The sequence below is a fragment of the Vigna unguiculata genome, chromosome 6, assembly GCF_037176805.1.
Source record: "Vigna unguiculata cultivar grain cowpea cultivar isolate G323 ecotype 2 chromosome 6, ASM3717680v1, whole genome shotgun sequence".
Classification (NCBI taxonomy): domain Eukaryota; kingdom Viridiplantae; phylum Streptophyta; class Magnoliopsida; order Fabales; family Fabaceae; genus Vigna; species Vigna unguiculata.
In genome coordinates, this window is record NC_140797.1 from 40,920,081 (window position 1) to 40,935,741 (window position 15,661).

At 28.8% G+C, this 15,661-nt stretch overlaps 1 protein-coding gene across 1 annotated transcript; it reads left to right on the forward strand.

Moving 5' to 3' along the window:
- The first annotated feature begins 4,095 nt into the window (after nt 1–4,095).
- WRKY48 (WRKY DNA-binding protein 48) lies at nt 4,096–6,530 on the forward strand. Its single transcript, XM_028074986.2, has 3 exons — nt 4,096–4,789; nt 5,360–5,503; nt 5,746–6,530. Exons 1-3 carry the CDS (start codon nt 4,305–4,307, stop codon nt 6,164–6,166), a joined length of 1,050 nt encoding a protein of 349 aa, XP_027930787.2. The 5' UTR covers nt 4,096–4,304; the 3' UTR covers nt 6,167–6,530.
- The last annotated feature ends 9,131 nt before the right edge of the window (nt 6,531–15,661 follow it).

Sequence of the window (15,661 nt, forward strand, 5' to 3'; positions counted from 1 at the left end):
ATTTTCTTATATATATATGTTTATTAAATATTTTATTAAAATTAAAAAATATTTATTTTTAATTATTAAAGAGAACTTAAAGAAACTTAAAGGAGATTCTTCCCAACTGGTAATTTGATCTTTTTGTTAATTACATATCAGTATCAGCAGATTCAAATTTTGGATGATTACCATAAGATTGTTTTACTACATTTAGAATTGTTCTGCATGACATCATCATTTTAATACAAAAATACGACAGTTTATCCATAGAAGATTCAATAGAAAGTGATTACAAAAAATTTAGATTTAAAGTTTGAGTATATGAAATTTTTTAAATTCTTTCTTTAGGTTAGATTGAAATTTTTCTAATTTTAAAAAATATTATTACTTTTATGAAATTTAAAAATTTTAGTTTTTTTAAAATTCTTTATTTAAGAGAGATATGTGAAATTATATTGGTATCTAATAAATTGATCAGTATAATGACTAAATATTTTTTTTTTCTAAAATTGATTTCTAATTGAGGATTTTTTTATAATAATATACTTTCACATATCATTTAAAATTTTGTATAAAAATATTTTTCTTTCACAAAATTTCTTATGGAAACACATTATAAAACTTAGATAAAATATCATGAAACAAATATAAATATTAAAAATAATAAAATAAGTCGATAATCTCATAATAAAGTTATTTAAATCAAAAGACAAATGAAGACCATTGTCTCATCTCTAACACCTCCTCACTATCGTGTCATTAGAAGTGGTATATATCTCACACGAGTTTTTAGCTATTAATGTGTTGAAAGTTCTACCTTGATAGTGATAATATCTGTTTAGAGTATGTAAGTAAGTGTACATCTCACCTTACAAGGCAATTTTATAGGGTTAACTTAGGCTTAAAGTTCATTTCTTAACATGATATATATCAAAGTTATGAGTTATTTAGAGACTATTTCAATGAGATTTGTCATTTATTCGGCTTATTTTCTCACCTGCTATCAAGAAATTTATTGTTTGTTGGGTATTGTTCTATTCATTATCGGACCGCTATCAAACAATCCACTAATGTATAGTCTTCTGCACAAGATGTAGATATCTCATATAGAGAGTGTTTTGGAAGTCTCACATTGACTAATGATAAGGTTAATCTAGAGTATATAAGTGGATGTAATCCTCATTTTATAAGTCTTTTATAGGATTAAGTTAATCTTAAAGTTCAACTCCTAACAAAATGACTAAAACATATACACATTTATCCCACAATATCCGATATATGAAGTCAATAATCCTTTCTTCACTTCCCTAATTAACTTCATATGTACTTTACAAAATATAATCATTCCATATCACGATGCATGATGTAAATGACCTTATTTTCCATTTTAAATAGAGGATCCTACCTCCAATAATGGTCCTCTTTCTTATCATCACATCACACATAATAACAATATTTAACCATAATTTGAAATTGGTTTTAATTATGACTTATTTTTATATCTTATTATTGATTTAATTAAGTTATAAATCTTTTATAAGTTTAATTGTTCTTGAGTATTTATTAAATATTTTTTATCTATAAGCTATTTGAATTTTTTTTATATCTTTAATTGAATATTTGTCATTTTTAATTGGATAACATATTTGTTTGTTATATTGTTTCATATGTTCAAAAGACTGTGAAGATAGATAATTAATATAAAATGAAATTGTGATTAATATAGTAATGACAAATATTTTTTATTATTTTAATTGAAAAATATTAGAGAGTAAGATTGTCACCAAACTTCACAACTAGAAAAAATATTTTAGTCATTGACAAAATTGATCACTAAGTAGATAAAATTGGTCGCAAACACCTATAGCTACAAAAAAGAATGGTGATGAAATGAAGTAAATATGATTTTTGCCAATTCAAAATACATATAATCATTTCCTTCTCATTCAAACAATAAAATCCACATCCAAACAAAATAACCCTAGACTATAAACACAAAAAGAGAAAGTAACAAATAAAAAAACGAAATACAAAATCAAATCAAAATTCAACCAAAATATAAGTTATATGTGAAGACCGAGGACAATAATAAAGTAGAGTGATATACTTACCTAATTTCGACCACGATGAGAAGTGTGTGTTAGTGTTTTTTAATTTTCATAGAGAGGGAACTTTTAGCTTTTTGCATTCAAAATAATTTAGTCACCAAAACTCATTTAGTCCCTAATTTGTGACTGAAATCCTCTCGGTTGCTATTTAGTCATCGAAACAAATTTAGTCGCTACAAAGTCACTTTATTTCATGGCTAATTCAGTATCTAAATCGAACAATTTATTCTATTTTATACAACCATCGATTTAACGACATAATATTTGCCATTGGTGTTTTTCATCGCTATATGAACTAATTTCACTGACAAATCATTCAACTGCGTTTTCGTGACTAATTAAGACAGATCGAAATTAGTCACTATTTCACTCACAATTCATAACCACATTATTTTAGTGGTTAAATATTTTTTTTTTCTATTAGTGTTGCAGATAAATTTCATGTTAACATCTACAATGATCAAGAGAATTTTGTCATCACTACCATTAATGTTGGTGAAATTTGTGATTAAAAAAAGATAAAAATCATACGTCTATACATTAATCTTATTTTATGTCAATCCTGAAAGTTGATATTTCTTTTAATATATGAAAACTATAATAAAGAAAACGAAAACTTAAGATAATAATCACGTTATCAAAATAACTGATAAATTTAAAAGTAAATATTCAATTGAAAATATAAAAACTGTGAATTCTTAATATATCAAAAAGAAATTAGAAAAGACTCGATTGATAATTATTAAATTATTAAATTTAAAAGCGACGTGAAGCTTAATTAAACGTTAAGTATATTTTAAATTATTTAACATTTAAAATGTTAATACTTTTATAATTCTTTAAAATTTAAATATATTTTAAAAAATAGGTAATATAAATGAATTTATATTATATTTTTTTATTATTTAAAAAAAATAATAGTTAATGCAAGCCAAAGACTGATACGAATAAGAAAGTGTGTAGACTTTTTTTTTCTAAAAAAGGAAAGTAACTACTTCTGAATTATAAAACGATAGTAAGATAAACTTTTTAAAAGATAGCAATTGATAATTCAAATGCTATATAACTCAATAAAATTCTAATATAATTAAAAAAAGAACAATATTAAGCATTCACACCAAAAATAATATCCTTAAATTTGATGAAAATATTAATTAATTAATAGTCTTATGAAACACACCAAAAGTAGTACCCACGTGTAGAGTAGGGAGAATGCTTGGTTCACACGCTAAGCCGGTTACCAGTCAAATATCCGCGTCAAGCAGTAGTGGGGCCCTATGGCGGTCCTCTTTTGTGGTAAATGCCATCAACATCTTCCTGCCATTCTTCGTACGCTTCGTTACTGACAGGTGCCAGTCCACCCAAGCTGCAAATTCCAAACCCTCTCACTCTCTTCATACATACTTCTCCAAATTCCCCAACCCTATCAAACTTTCTTTTCACACAACAACGACCCTAATTATATTCTACTCATTTTTATTTTTTTTAATTTTCTAACCCTTCAAATAAAACCAACAATGTAACCTTTTTACAGAATATCCCATGTATTAAAAAATCGGTACTATTAACACTGTATAGAACTTTTAACCTTATTTAAATATGTGTGCTATTTATTTTTTAATATTTTATGTAAAATTTAAAAATTTATGTAAAAAATGATTTTTTAATAAAATTAACTAAGCCTGATATTTTCCACCGGTTTTTCTCATAGATTTTGACCAGTTTTAGATATTGTCATCGACTATGAAATGTTTTGATTTGTGATAGTTACTTGTAGATGAATCAAATAATAAGTTAGTCCAGTTCGATTTATGAATTATGCTGGAAACATTGAAGAATAAAATTATTTAACGATTTTTGAAATAGTACTTCTATTTAAAGAAACACTGAATGCCTCTAATTAGTATTATTGATTATTTAAGAAAGAGTAAATAAAAATTGAACAGTAGTTATGATGACACTGGTTAAGAAATCTCAAATTTGAATCTATGGAGAGAGTACTCTGCTAATCCCCAAACTATCCCTTTCTCTCTCTCTCCCTCTCTCTTCCTTTCTGTCTCTTTTTATATATTTTGTAATAATAAGTGGTAGAATTTAGAGGCACACTTCCTTTTGAGTTCACAGCACAAAAGCAAGATCTCCAAAAAAAAAAAATTAAAAAAAGGAAGAATATGTGCCACGCTGATATATAGCTGAAGCAATCCACGAAAATCAATGGCGGAGGAGAAAAGAGAGGAAGAAGCGCACCCCAACAACGAACCATCCACCACCATGGCATTCTCCGACGAGATTCCCAACAACTTCACTTTCCCTTCCCAACCACTCACCATCTTCGACGCCATGCCGCCGCCGCCCTTCTCTTCTTCCTGCGACCACAAGGCCTCGCCCTTCGGCTTCCTCGACCTGCTCGGGGTCCACGACTACCACGCTCCGCTGTTCGATTGGCTCCCCTCCGCTGCGCCGTCGCGGGCCAGCTCCAACGTGCCGGACTCCTCCGAGGTGCTCAACACTCCCGCGTCGCCCAACTTGTCGTCGATTTCGTCGTCTTCGAATGAGGCCACCGCCACCGCCATGACCACCACCATGGCGGGGCAGAGTGGTAAAGGTGGGTTTGAACACGAGGAAGCTGAGGCAGAGGAGGAAGAAGAAGGTGGTAATGGAGGCAGAGAGGACCAGGATCAAGACAAGACTAAGAAACAGTAAGTATTGGGTAAGGAAAATGACAAGTGCACAGTTGAATTCTGTTTTTTTAATAATATTTCGCTGCAATGTGTAAAAATTAAATTTTTATCCAAGAACAGCTTAAGAAAGTAACACTTAAAGAACTGGGTGTAGGTTTTGTTGAAATGTTTTGAGTGAATGAGAGAAAAAAAAAAAAAAACCAGACAGAAGGATAGTAACAGTGAAAAATCTAATGGATTATTTAATGTTAACACAAGGTGAAAAATAGACGAAAATAGCCAAAGACGCGTGGGTATACAGTGGATTAAATTATAGTAGTTATTATTCATTTTGTATTTGTTTTTCCCTTTTTTTCATTATTGAGAATTTACATTTATGTGTTGTTTAATGCCTTAATGGCAAAGTAAGAAGGAAAGGGGAGATAAAGTCCGATTGGGGAAAGTGACGAGACAGTTTGTGATGAAGGAACTTAAAATGGGGTTCTGGTTTTATCGTTGTTAGTGTCTTCGTTTGACTCTGTTTTTTCATTTTATGTATATTTTTTCCGATTTGTTATCGTTGTTGACTCTGTCTGCAAAATCCAACAGGTTGAAACCGAAGAAGAAGAACCAAAAGAAGCAAAGAGAACCGCGATTTGCGTTCATGACAAAGAGCGAGGTTGATCACCTAGACGATGGTTATAAGTGGCGCAAGTACGGCCAAAAAGCTGTGAAAAACAGCCCTTATCCCAGGTAGCATATTACTGTCATTTCATTTTTTTTCATTTTTCAATATTCACTCATCATATATTCTTTCTCTCTCTCTATATATATTACATATTATATAATATTCATCCATCACTCTCTTTCGCTTGTCCCTAGCGAACGGTCTAGTTGACAAAATAGCACTAGAGTTTCCCACTAATTTTCGTCTTTCCATCTAAATTAATTTTTTCTTGCGGGACACGCAACCGTCGTGCCACGTCACCTTTTAGGAGCTACTACCGTTGCACCACCACCGGTTGCGGCGTGAAGAAGCGAGTGGAGCGTTCCTCCGACGACCCTTCCATCGTGGTCACCACTTACGAGGGGCAGCACACGCACCCTTGCCCTGCTTCGTCTCGGGCCAGCTTCGGGTTCGTGAACGAGCCTGGTGGGTTGGGACATGCCGGCTCCTCACACTTCGTGCTGCCACATCAGCACCATCACCAACCCCAAGCTTCGGCTTTGATATACAACTCCAACCCTCCTTTTGTAAACTCCGCTAGTAACTTCATGAACACGACGTCGTTTGGTGGGTTTGGTCACGACCCAGCGAACCGTCAAGGTTTCGGGCACGAGGCTATGTTGAGGGACAATGGGTTGCTTCAGGACATTATTGTGCCGTCGCAGGTGAGGAAGGAGGAGAAGGAATGAGTTAAATGATAGGTTAGTTACGAATTTTGATGATGTTTATACTTTTTATTGGGCTGGGGAAATTGATAATACTAGATAGTCATTACTTTTAATTGGTTTTATTATATGGTCTGCAATCACTGCACCTTACGTTGTTTGTGATGCTCTCTAACTCGTTTTGGTGCTGCTGAGTATGAGGGAGTTTCTGTGCAGAAAACTACCTCACCTAGATTTGAGTTCATATCAAACCTTTTGGAGTTTACATTTTAAATCAGTATATTTCCCTTGTAGTTATGGAGGACCTCAGGTTCTGATTTTGTTAATTTTTTTTTTCTTCTTAACTTCATATATGCCTATTCTTTGTAACCAGACATTTGATGTTTCAGACTTTTGTTGTCTCTGAATTGTTTAGTTTGTTTGTAGATAAAACAATGGTTCTAAGGTGATTCACCATTAGGGTTTTGTTATGGAGTTGATTTGTGAATTTACTTGTGATATGAATCTGAGTTAGGGAGGTGGGGGATGAATGGTTGGAATTTGGTCCTTGAGTTATTGATTGGGTTAAGGGTATGAGAAAAAAAGGGTAAGAAAGAAGGTTGATAAAAACTTTGTATATAGTACGATGAAAGAGTGTTATAATTGGCCCATAACTTAAAAACAATGAATGCACGAGCTGTGGAAAAAGTTGTGACATTATTTTTTGAGCATAGTACCGTTTAGCTTTTGTGTACTATGGCTTTTACTATCATCATTCTTCACCCTACAAGCTTACATAAAAAGATGGAGCCATTCAATGATGATGTGTGTTTCCTGGGACGAAAATAGCTAGCGCATAAATAATTTCATATTGATAGCTAAAGATGGATAATGCAATATGTTGGTGTCAGTGCCAAAGATACACATGATTCTCATGCTCTACCACTGAATTTTCACTTCTACAACCTCAATTTCACTATTTCCCATGACACAGAGGTAGAATTTAAGACCAAGTCATATATAGGATTTCATTTTTATTAGGTTTAATTAGTAAAATGGTACCCATTTTTATTTAGATGTATAGGTTTGATATTTGTTTTTAAAAATGTGTTAATCTAGTTCTAACTTTTGAAAAAGTGTTTTAATTATGTCTCTTTTAGACAAAATTACTAAAACCGTTAACTTAGTTCATAATTTTTACCACTAATTTTTTTTAATATAAATATCAATACTTAATTTTGTAAGTCATTTTAAATATCAATACTGTTAACCGTATTAATAATTTTTTGTTGAAAAAGACCTAATTGAGGCATGTTTTCAAAAGTTGAGACTCAATTGACATTTTTTTGAAAATGGATACCAAACTGACACATCTGAACAAAAGTGGATACCATCCGACTAATTAAACATTAGTTTATATATACCTGGAAATTAATGTGTGAAAGTTGACGCAAATAATCTGATTTTTCTTTTCTTTTTGCTTGATCTAAAGCTGAAATTAAAAAAAATAATAATAATAAATATTAAGAAGTCAGTTGAACAGTGCTATGAAAGAAGGAAACTTAATGAATAATCGGTTAGGTGGACTACTTAGCCTGATTTGGGTTGACTGGAATTCCACTCTATTAGCCTAAATGTGTTGGACCAACCTATTCATGCCCCTACTTTAGAATAGTTAGTTAGTTTATTGTTCTACTCGTACTGGTAAAAAAAAAAAATTAAAGATACTATGAAAAATAATAAACCTTCACTGTGTTTTTTGTTTTATAAAACTATATAGATTTTTATAGTAACATGTATTTCATTGCATCTTAGGAGCTTTTCGTATTAATACATGTAAACCTTATGTTACAACAATGATAAAAGGACTATATTTATAATAACAAAAATTTAAATCTTTACTTGACATATAAGCAGTTAATTAGTATTAAATAAGTTAGAAAGAGAAAAAAAAAAGAGAGGAATTTCCCGGATAAAAATTAACCCATGCAAAAAATAAAAACATATTTAAATGAAAAATAAGTATCTTTTGTAATAAAAGTTTAGTACATTGTTGTAAGAAGAGTAATTAATTGTTAGGGCCGTGAATAATTGATTCTGGTTCAGTAACGGGCTTATTATATACTTTGTCAGAGATTCAGTTGCCCAGAAATGGTTATATTTTGGTAAACTCTTTTGCTTGGGTTGAAGAGCCACCGTTGGATGATTTATTCATCGTAATAAACATATACTTATCTCACTTAAAATTAAAATCACCTAGATTTAATTTGATGATTACTAATATTTAATTATTTTAATAATTTTACGATTGATTTGACGTTGAAGCTACACCAGACGCGGTTCACATTTTAAAACATCAATCACAAAAATATAACAGGGTTTTACTTTCGCCATATTTTGAAATTTGGAAGTTCAATTTTATAAATTTTCAAAATTCAAAATGTTGAAACATTAATTGAATTTTATTTATTTTTTAAAAAGGCAATAAATTAAGAAAATGGTTGAATAGTGGGATAATAATTTAGCGCAGTACTGCACCATCCAGGCACGTACACAGGGAAGGGAAAGAATCAATAATTCAAGAAACAATGAACGGAAATAAAAATTTAGGTTTTATAATTACAAAATTGCAAACTTGTTAGGAGCTTTAGGAGTATGGGAAAAAGTTACGTTGTGGAGACAAGGGAAGGACGAAGATATGGGTTTGAAATTTTTGCGAGATAAAGATAAGGTTTTGTGTAAAGTTTATAAATTTATGAAAATTTTCTCTCTCTTTCCCTTTCTATTTATGGCCCATTGTTAGTAGAAAGGTGTAGATTGAAAAGACAGTTGATATATGGCAATAACTTAATTAAAGCATTACACGTACAGTAGCCACTAAAAAGGAGGGTTTGGTTTGGTTTGGTGGAATGCAAAATCTTGAATTATGCAGTTCCATGATTGCTTCCCAAGAACCATGCAAGTTCAGTTTCTGGTACAATCAACACAACAGAAGCAGATGAAGAAGAAGAAATGTGATAGAGAAGGTAGAGAAAAGGTCATGAATATTTTTCACTATTGTGAATATTCTCATCTTCAAATCACGTACATTTTTATTTATTTCTGACTGATGTATCAATAAAAAGATCATTTGGATTTTGGGGTGTGACTATTTTCATATTCTGAAACTTTCCAGCCATTATAATGTATATAATAATCCAGAAAAGTCGCATCTTCGTGTAATCTGAGTTGAATTGATGCCAACTATATGGTTTGATGCTTAAAAGAAATCAAATCCAGAAAGGATAGATAGCATGTCTCGTCATTTGTTGACAACGGAAATGATTTTTATTTGGTGAATTAAGATATGTATATGTGAATCAACTATGGATTTGAGTCGGATTTGATCGTGAAAAATTAAATTTGTTCAAAAGTGGATTGAATTTAATCCGATTCACTTTATTCACAGGTTAAAAGGATTTGAGTTGAGTTGAAGGTGGGTTGACTCATTTAACCTACCAACATTTTTTCACAATTTTTATTTATTTTTTAATAATTATTTACTACTTATAAATATAGGTTTACAATTTCATATTTTTTAAATGCTAGAATGTTGTTCAGTAATATTTAAATAGTTTGAGTACTTAATTAATTTGATTGTATACGTTGATACTTTAATTTTTAACTATAATCTATATAGTAAATTATCCAAGCAACCGTCTTATAAACAAATTTTCTAAATTAGCATGACAAAAATGTGTAGTTTTTTATTTATATTTTGTTGAATAACATAATAAAAAATGTGTAATATTACCTATGTTTTCTTTGAGTATATGGACAATTTCTTGGAAACAATTCATCATATATTGGTGGTGAGCATGACGAAGACATTTGTTCTTGATTTTATTGTGATTGTCATTTCATGGACTGTTTACAAAAATATTTAAAAATTTGAATACTTAAAAATAAATAAATAAATTTTTTTTGTGGCTTAGTGAGCCAACTACTTAATCCACCAACCCGTGGTGGGTCGAGTCAGATTGCAAAATTTCTTATTTACCATAAAGTGAACCCGGATTGGGTTCACCCATTTTCAACCGACCGAGCTCATGGTGAGCCAACCCGTGTGAGTCAGATTGACTCACTTTGACATGTCTAGAGGCAATGAATCCAAATTCCAGAAAGAAGAGTTACCATGTATAAATAAAAAAATTTAAGCAATCTTTTTAAAATATATTATTAAAAAGGAAAATTTTTATTCTTTTTTTATAAGCTAAACATTTTATTATTGTGTGAAAACATTTGTATATGATGTAAAATCTTTAAGCATCAAAGAATTTTTAATATATATTTATTAAAAAATTTACAAAAATCTTGCATGAGGAAAAGTATATATATTTATGCAATATTATAGAAATAACATTGGATGTAATTATCTAGTAGAAATTACACTTTTCTTTTACGTTTAAGCTAGGGAATGTTGGTTCCTTAATATGTTAGAATTGCGAGAAATCCAAACGTAATATGTTTAAGTATAATAATTAAATATATAAATGCAGGCAACCTAATTCGTGATTAAAAAATTTGTGAGAGGAAGTTGGATAAGTTTAAAAATAGTGGACATTTTGATAGGTAAAATTCCTTGAACAATTTATTTATTGTTTGCTTGCTATGAAAGTTTAAGAAGGCGTGGGACAAAAGCATGTGTTAGAAATGGGCCAAAATGTTATAACCCAACATGTGAGCATTTTATGGAGTTAGTTTGAAAGTAGAAAACTCTTTCTTCTTCATACTACATGACCAGAGAGGAGGCACGAAACATGTAACACTTAAATAGCACTCCTACATTGTGTCTTGTTAATAAAAAAAAAATAGTGTTATTATTTTTGTTTCATGGGTGGGTTTTTAACCCTTCTCTTTTCCCCTCCCTTTATTGTGTAGATATAATACTATATATATGTACAAATTTTTGAACAGGTATATAGTTGCAATATATTATTGTTCCGATAAAAAATTGAATATTTTTTATCGAAGACAAAATTTTGATTTAGTGTAAAATGAAGAGCACACTTGAGGCCAGAAAATAGTTTCCTCTAACCATGAGGATTTAACCTTTAATTTATAGTAAAGTGGTTACAAAAGTACTTACTAAAATATTTCTCTTATATAGAAAATATCAACTAGTAATAAATAAACTTAGAATTAATTCTTGTACACTCATAAACTTTAGATAAGTTTTTGGATGTCTTATCCATATCTAGGAATCAGATGGTTTTAGGACGGTACAATTATATTTAAAATTAAATTGTAACATATATGATTGGATAATATTAAATTGATCTGTGTTTGAACATTATATTGAATAATATAGATAAAAAGGAATAATTCAAATGATTTTGTTTGTACATAAGTTTTAGAAACAAAGCAAGTATTATGGATAACTAAAAAAAAATGGTTTTAACGTAGATTTATTTGTAAGTTATGCAAGATTGATACCTCTACTACATTATTTACTCAGAATTTCAAATTTTTACGCTAAACCATATCTAGGAAATGTATTAGCTAGATTTTTACAAATTCTAAGAAACGTCAAACAATAGCTGAAGTTTTTATATCCTTTTGTATTTAACAGAAATTTTTAAAACTTTGATTAAATACCAAAGATTTTAAAATCCCGGTTAAGTACCACAGGTTTTAAATTCTCCTACTTATTCACATAATAATTATTATTGCATACCATTTAGATGAGTTATAAATTCTCCAACTTATATCTACACCACCTTACAATCTCTTGACAAGAAGTTCAACTGATCAAAGTTGAATCACATTTTAACTAAAGTATATTAAATCTCATTTGAATGGTTGACTTTTTTATTCTCGTTTTTATAAAAGTTGTACTTTATGATATTTTTTAGCTTTTTGACTTTTTTTTAATAGAAATATACTTTTTATTTTTATTTTCTTATTAATTCAATTAACAGAGTTTTAATTATTTTTTATGCTTTTTAAATTAATATATATATATATATATATATATATATATATATTTGAGACTTTTTTTATTAATTTAATTAATTTTTTTTTATTTTAAAAATTCGTTATGTTTTTTCAATTTATATATAAACATATATTTTTTATTTTTTTAGATAATTTGATTATTAAATATATGGTTAAATATGTGTTTAATACTTTAATTTTCAATAAAAATCGAAATAAGTCCCTCTTTGAAACTTTGACACAATTTAGTCACCTAACTTGACAGCAGTGTGAATTTACTCCTTTTAAAAAAAATTTATTAAATTTATTTAACTTTTCTAACTTGACAGCAGTGTGAATTTACTCCTTTTAAAAAAAATTTATTAAATTTATTTAACTTTTCAAATGAGTTTCATGATAGTTTTTCAATTAAAATTGAAGAAAGAATGTGTTAAACGGTGTAAAAAACCCAAATATTATATGAAACATGTTTAAAACGTCAAATAAATTTAATAAAATCTGGTTGAAAAAACTAAATTCATGTATTTCTAAAGTTTGAGGACTAAATATTGAGTCAAAGTTTTAAGAAGGCACAAATTCCAATTTTGGCTAAAAGTTAAGGAACCAAAAACATATAACCCTTAAAACTACATGCGAATTTTACTTATTAAAGATATATATATATATATATATATATATATATATGAATATTTCAAAAACGTATGATAATACTTTTATTTTAAGTTTTAATTAATTAAGTTTTTAAAAATTAAAATAAAATATATATGTTTGTTTCATATTAAAAAACAAATTTCAAAAGTTAAAATAAATTATCAAAAAGGAAATTTGTAGATATAAAGGAAGAATTCATTTGAACAAATTAAAAAGTGAACTAGTGCATTCAAACTATAATTTGTGTAAATAAAATAAATAAATGTAAAAACTTGTTTTTGAAGATAAAGTTGTATTTTCAAAAATATAATTTATGTATTTATGTTCCCAATTGATATAAAATAGAGAATTTGAACTTAAAATAGAGTTCAAATTTTCTATTAATTTTTTTGTATTGTTTTTCTTTTAAGTCTTCAAAATATATGAATGTGGACATATTCAAATAATGTATTTTAAAATATTATAATCAGTATATATCATATATTTTGAAGATAGAGAAATAACTAAAAAACAACAACAGAGAATTCAAATACAAAATACATAAACAACAACAGAGTTTAATATCTTTGCTGATTTGTTACTGTTTTTCTCTATCGAGTTTTCAAAATATGCTATGTTGGTGCACTAAAAAAGATTTTAATATATTTTACTACATTATCATCAATTTATTCTGAAAATTATATAAATGTACTCTACAATACATTTATATAAAATAAATTATGATAAGTTTGTGTAAAGATTAGATATTATTTTAAGCTTAAAAAAACTAGTAAAGTAATAGATGTTTTGGAGATACAAATTGAAAAAAATAATAACAAAGAATCTGAATTTTTGGTGTGTTGTTTTAGTACCGAGTCTTTAAAATATATTAATGTTGATGTAATAAAAATTACATATTTTAAAGGGTTAGATATGGTGTTTGTTCCTTAACTTTCCGTGAATGTTAAAATTAGTCAATTTCGAAATTTTGGACTAATTTAGTCATTTATTTTTTGAACTACGTGAATTCTTTGTTAAGTTCACTTGACATTTGAAATGCGTTTCATAATAGTATTTGACTTAACATTAAAACAAAAATGTGTCAAACAGTATAAACAACTTAAATACAATTTTGAAATGCATACGAAACATCAAATAAACCTAACAAAATTTTATTAAAAGGACTAAATCCACGTATTTCGAAAGATGAAGGACTAAATTGGTTGAAAGTTTCAAAATGAACTAATTCCAAAATTCACTAAAAGTTAAGGGACCAAAAACATATTTAATCCTTTAAAATATATAATCAATATACATCATTATATTTTGAAGACAAAATAGAGAAACGATAAAAGAAAAAAATAGAGAATCTAAATAAAAAACAAAGTTCAAATTCTTTGTCCAAATTTAAAATGAAGTTCAAATTCTTTACTGATTTTTTTATGTTTTTCTTGATCGAGTATTCAAAATACGCTAATATTGTACCAAAAAGGTTTCTAATATATTTTAAATCGTTATAATCAATTTATAATCAACAAAAAATCAAAACAAATCAAAGTTCAAATTCGTTGATGATTTATTGGTGATCTCTTAGTTGGACCTTCAAAATACACTAATATTTATATATTAAAAATGATTTTAATATATTTTAAAACTTAACAAATTTTAATGTGCAGCATATTTTAAAGACACGACAAAAATCACAAAAAAATCCTACCAAGAATTTAAGTTCTTAAAACATCTTGATAATTAACAATAATTGAAAGAGTTAGAATTTAACAAGTTAAGAAACGACAACAACGACGATAATGTGGTAATGTTTAATTTGTCATTTCTATTTAATACAGTCCTAGAGTCGCATTTGGAATTATTTTCAACAATTTTTGGCTAGTAATTCTTATTTACTATAAGTGTTTAGATTCACAGTTGAATTATTCTCAATAATCTTCTCTCCGTGAATCCCCTTCATATGGTATACGACTTGTATTCAAATGTTTTTGTTCTGGTTGTAATGTTGTTGTGTTGGTGTTACAAAGGTCTAAGTACGAACTGTACAGCTGGTTGACCAAAATGAAGATCCCAAATTGCATGAGCAATAGGTCTTACATGTAAAGGATCCTGTATCATGTCTCAAAATTACCTTGCCAAGCTATATGAAAGAGATTCCCGGAAGTCTAAAAAAAATGATAAGCAAAAATATTCTGATAAAGACGTTCCTCAGTAATATCATCATGACTTTCGAAGTCATGTGCGGTAGCAATACCAACTGGTCACTGGTCATCCAAACATTAACGAACGATGACTCTGATACCACCAGGTCATGCAAACATTACATTAACGAACGATGACTCTGATACTACTACGACAACTCTGATACCATTGGTCATCCAAACGTTAAACGTTAACAAACGACTATCATACCACTTATAAACAAAGGTATTCATCCATCAACAAGAGATTGTATATATGTGATATAAGTTCAACAATTCACTATTTTTAATCCAAAAAATTGGATTTGTGGATTTTTTTGTTTACATTATTTTTAACTTAATTTATATCCGATGTGGAGTTGAAACTTATGCGCATTACTCTTAATATTTACCAAGAGAAAATTTGAACACAGTAGCACATGAATGTACTTTAAAATAGAGAACAGAGATTCAAATTTCAAAATCACCACTTTATTGAAACGGCATAGATCCATAGATTCAGAAACAAATCCATGGCAACAACTGATATAAGAAAAAACCTAGGTACTGAAGGAAAAAATTATTTTATGGTCCGAGATCAAAAGATCCCAGTAGACTAGTATATAGCAGGTTAATATATTTGTTTTGGGTTTAAACTAAGAGAGATGACTGCTTGTTGCGAAGAAGAGATCAAGTATGGTCCCCGGACCATACGATAATTTCTCGTACCCAGAACAACGTAGGA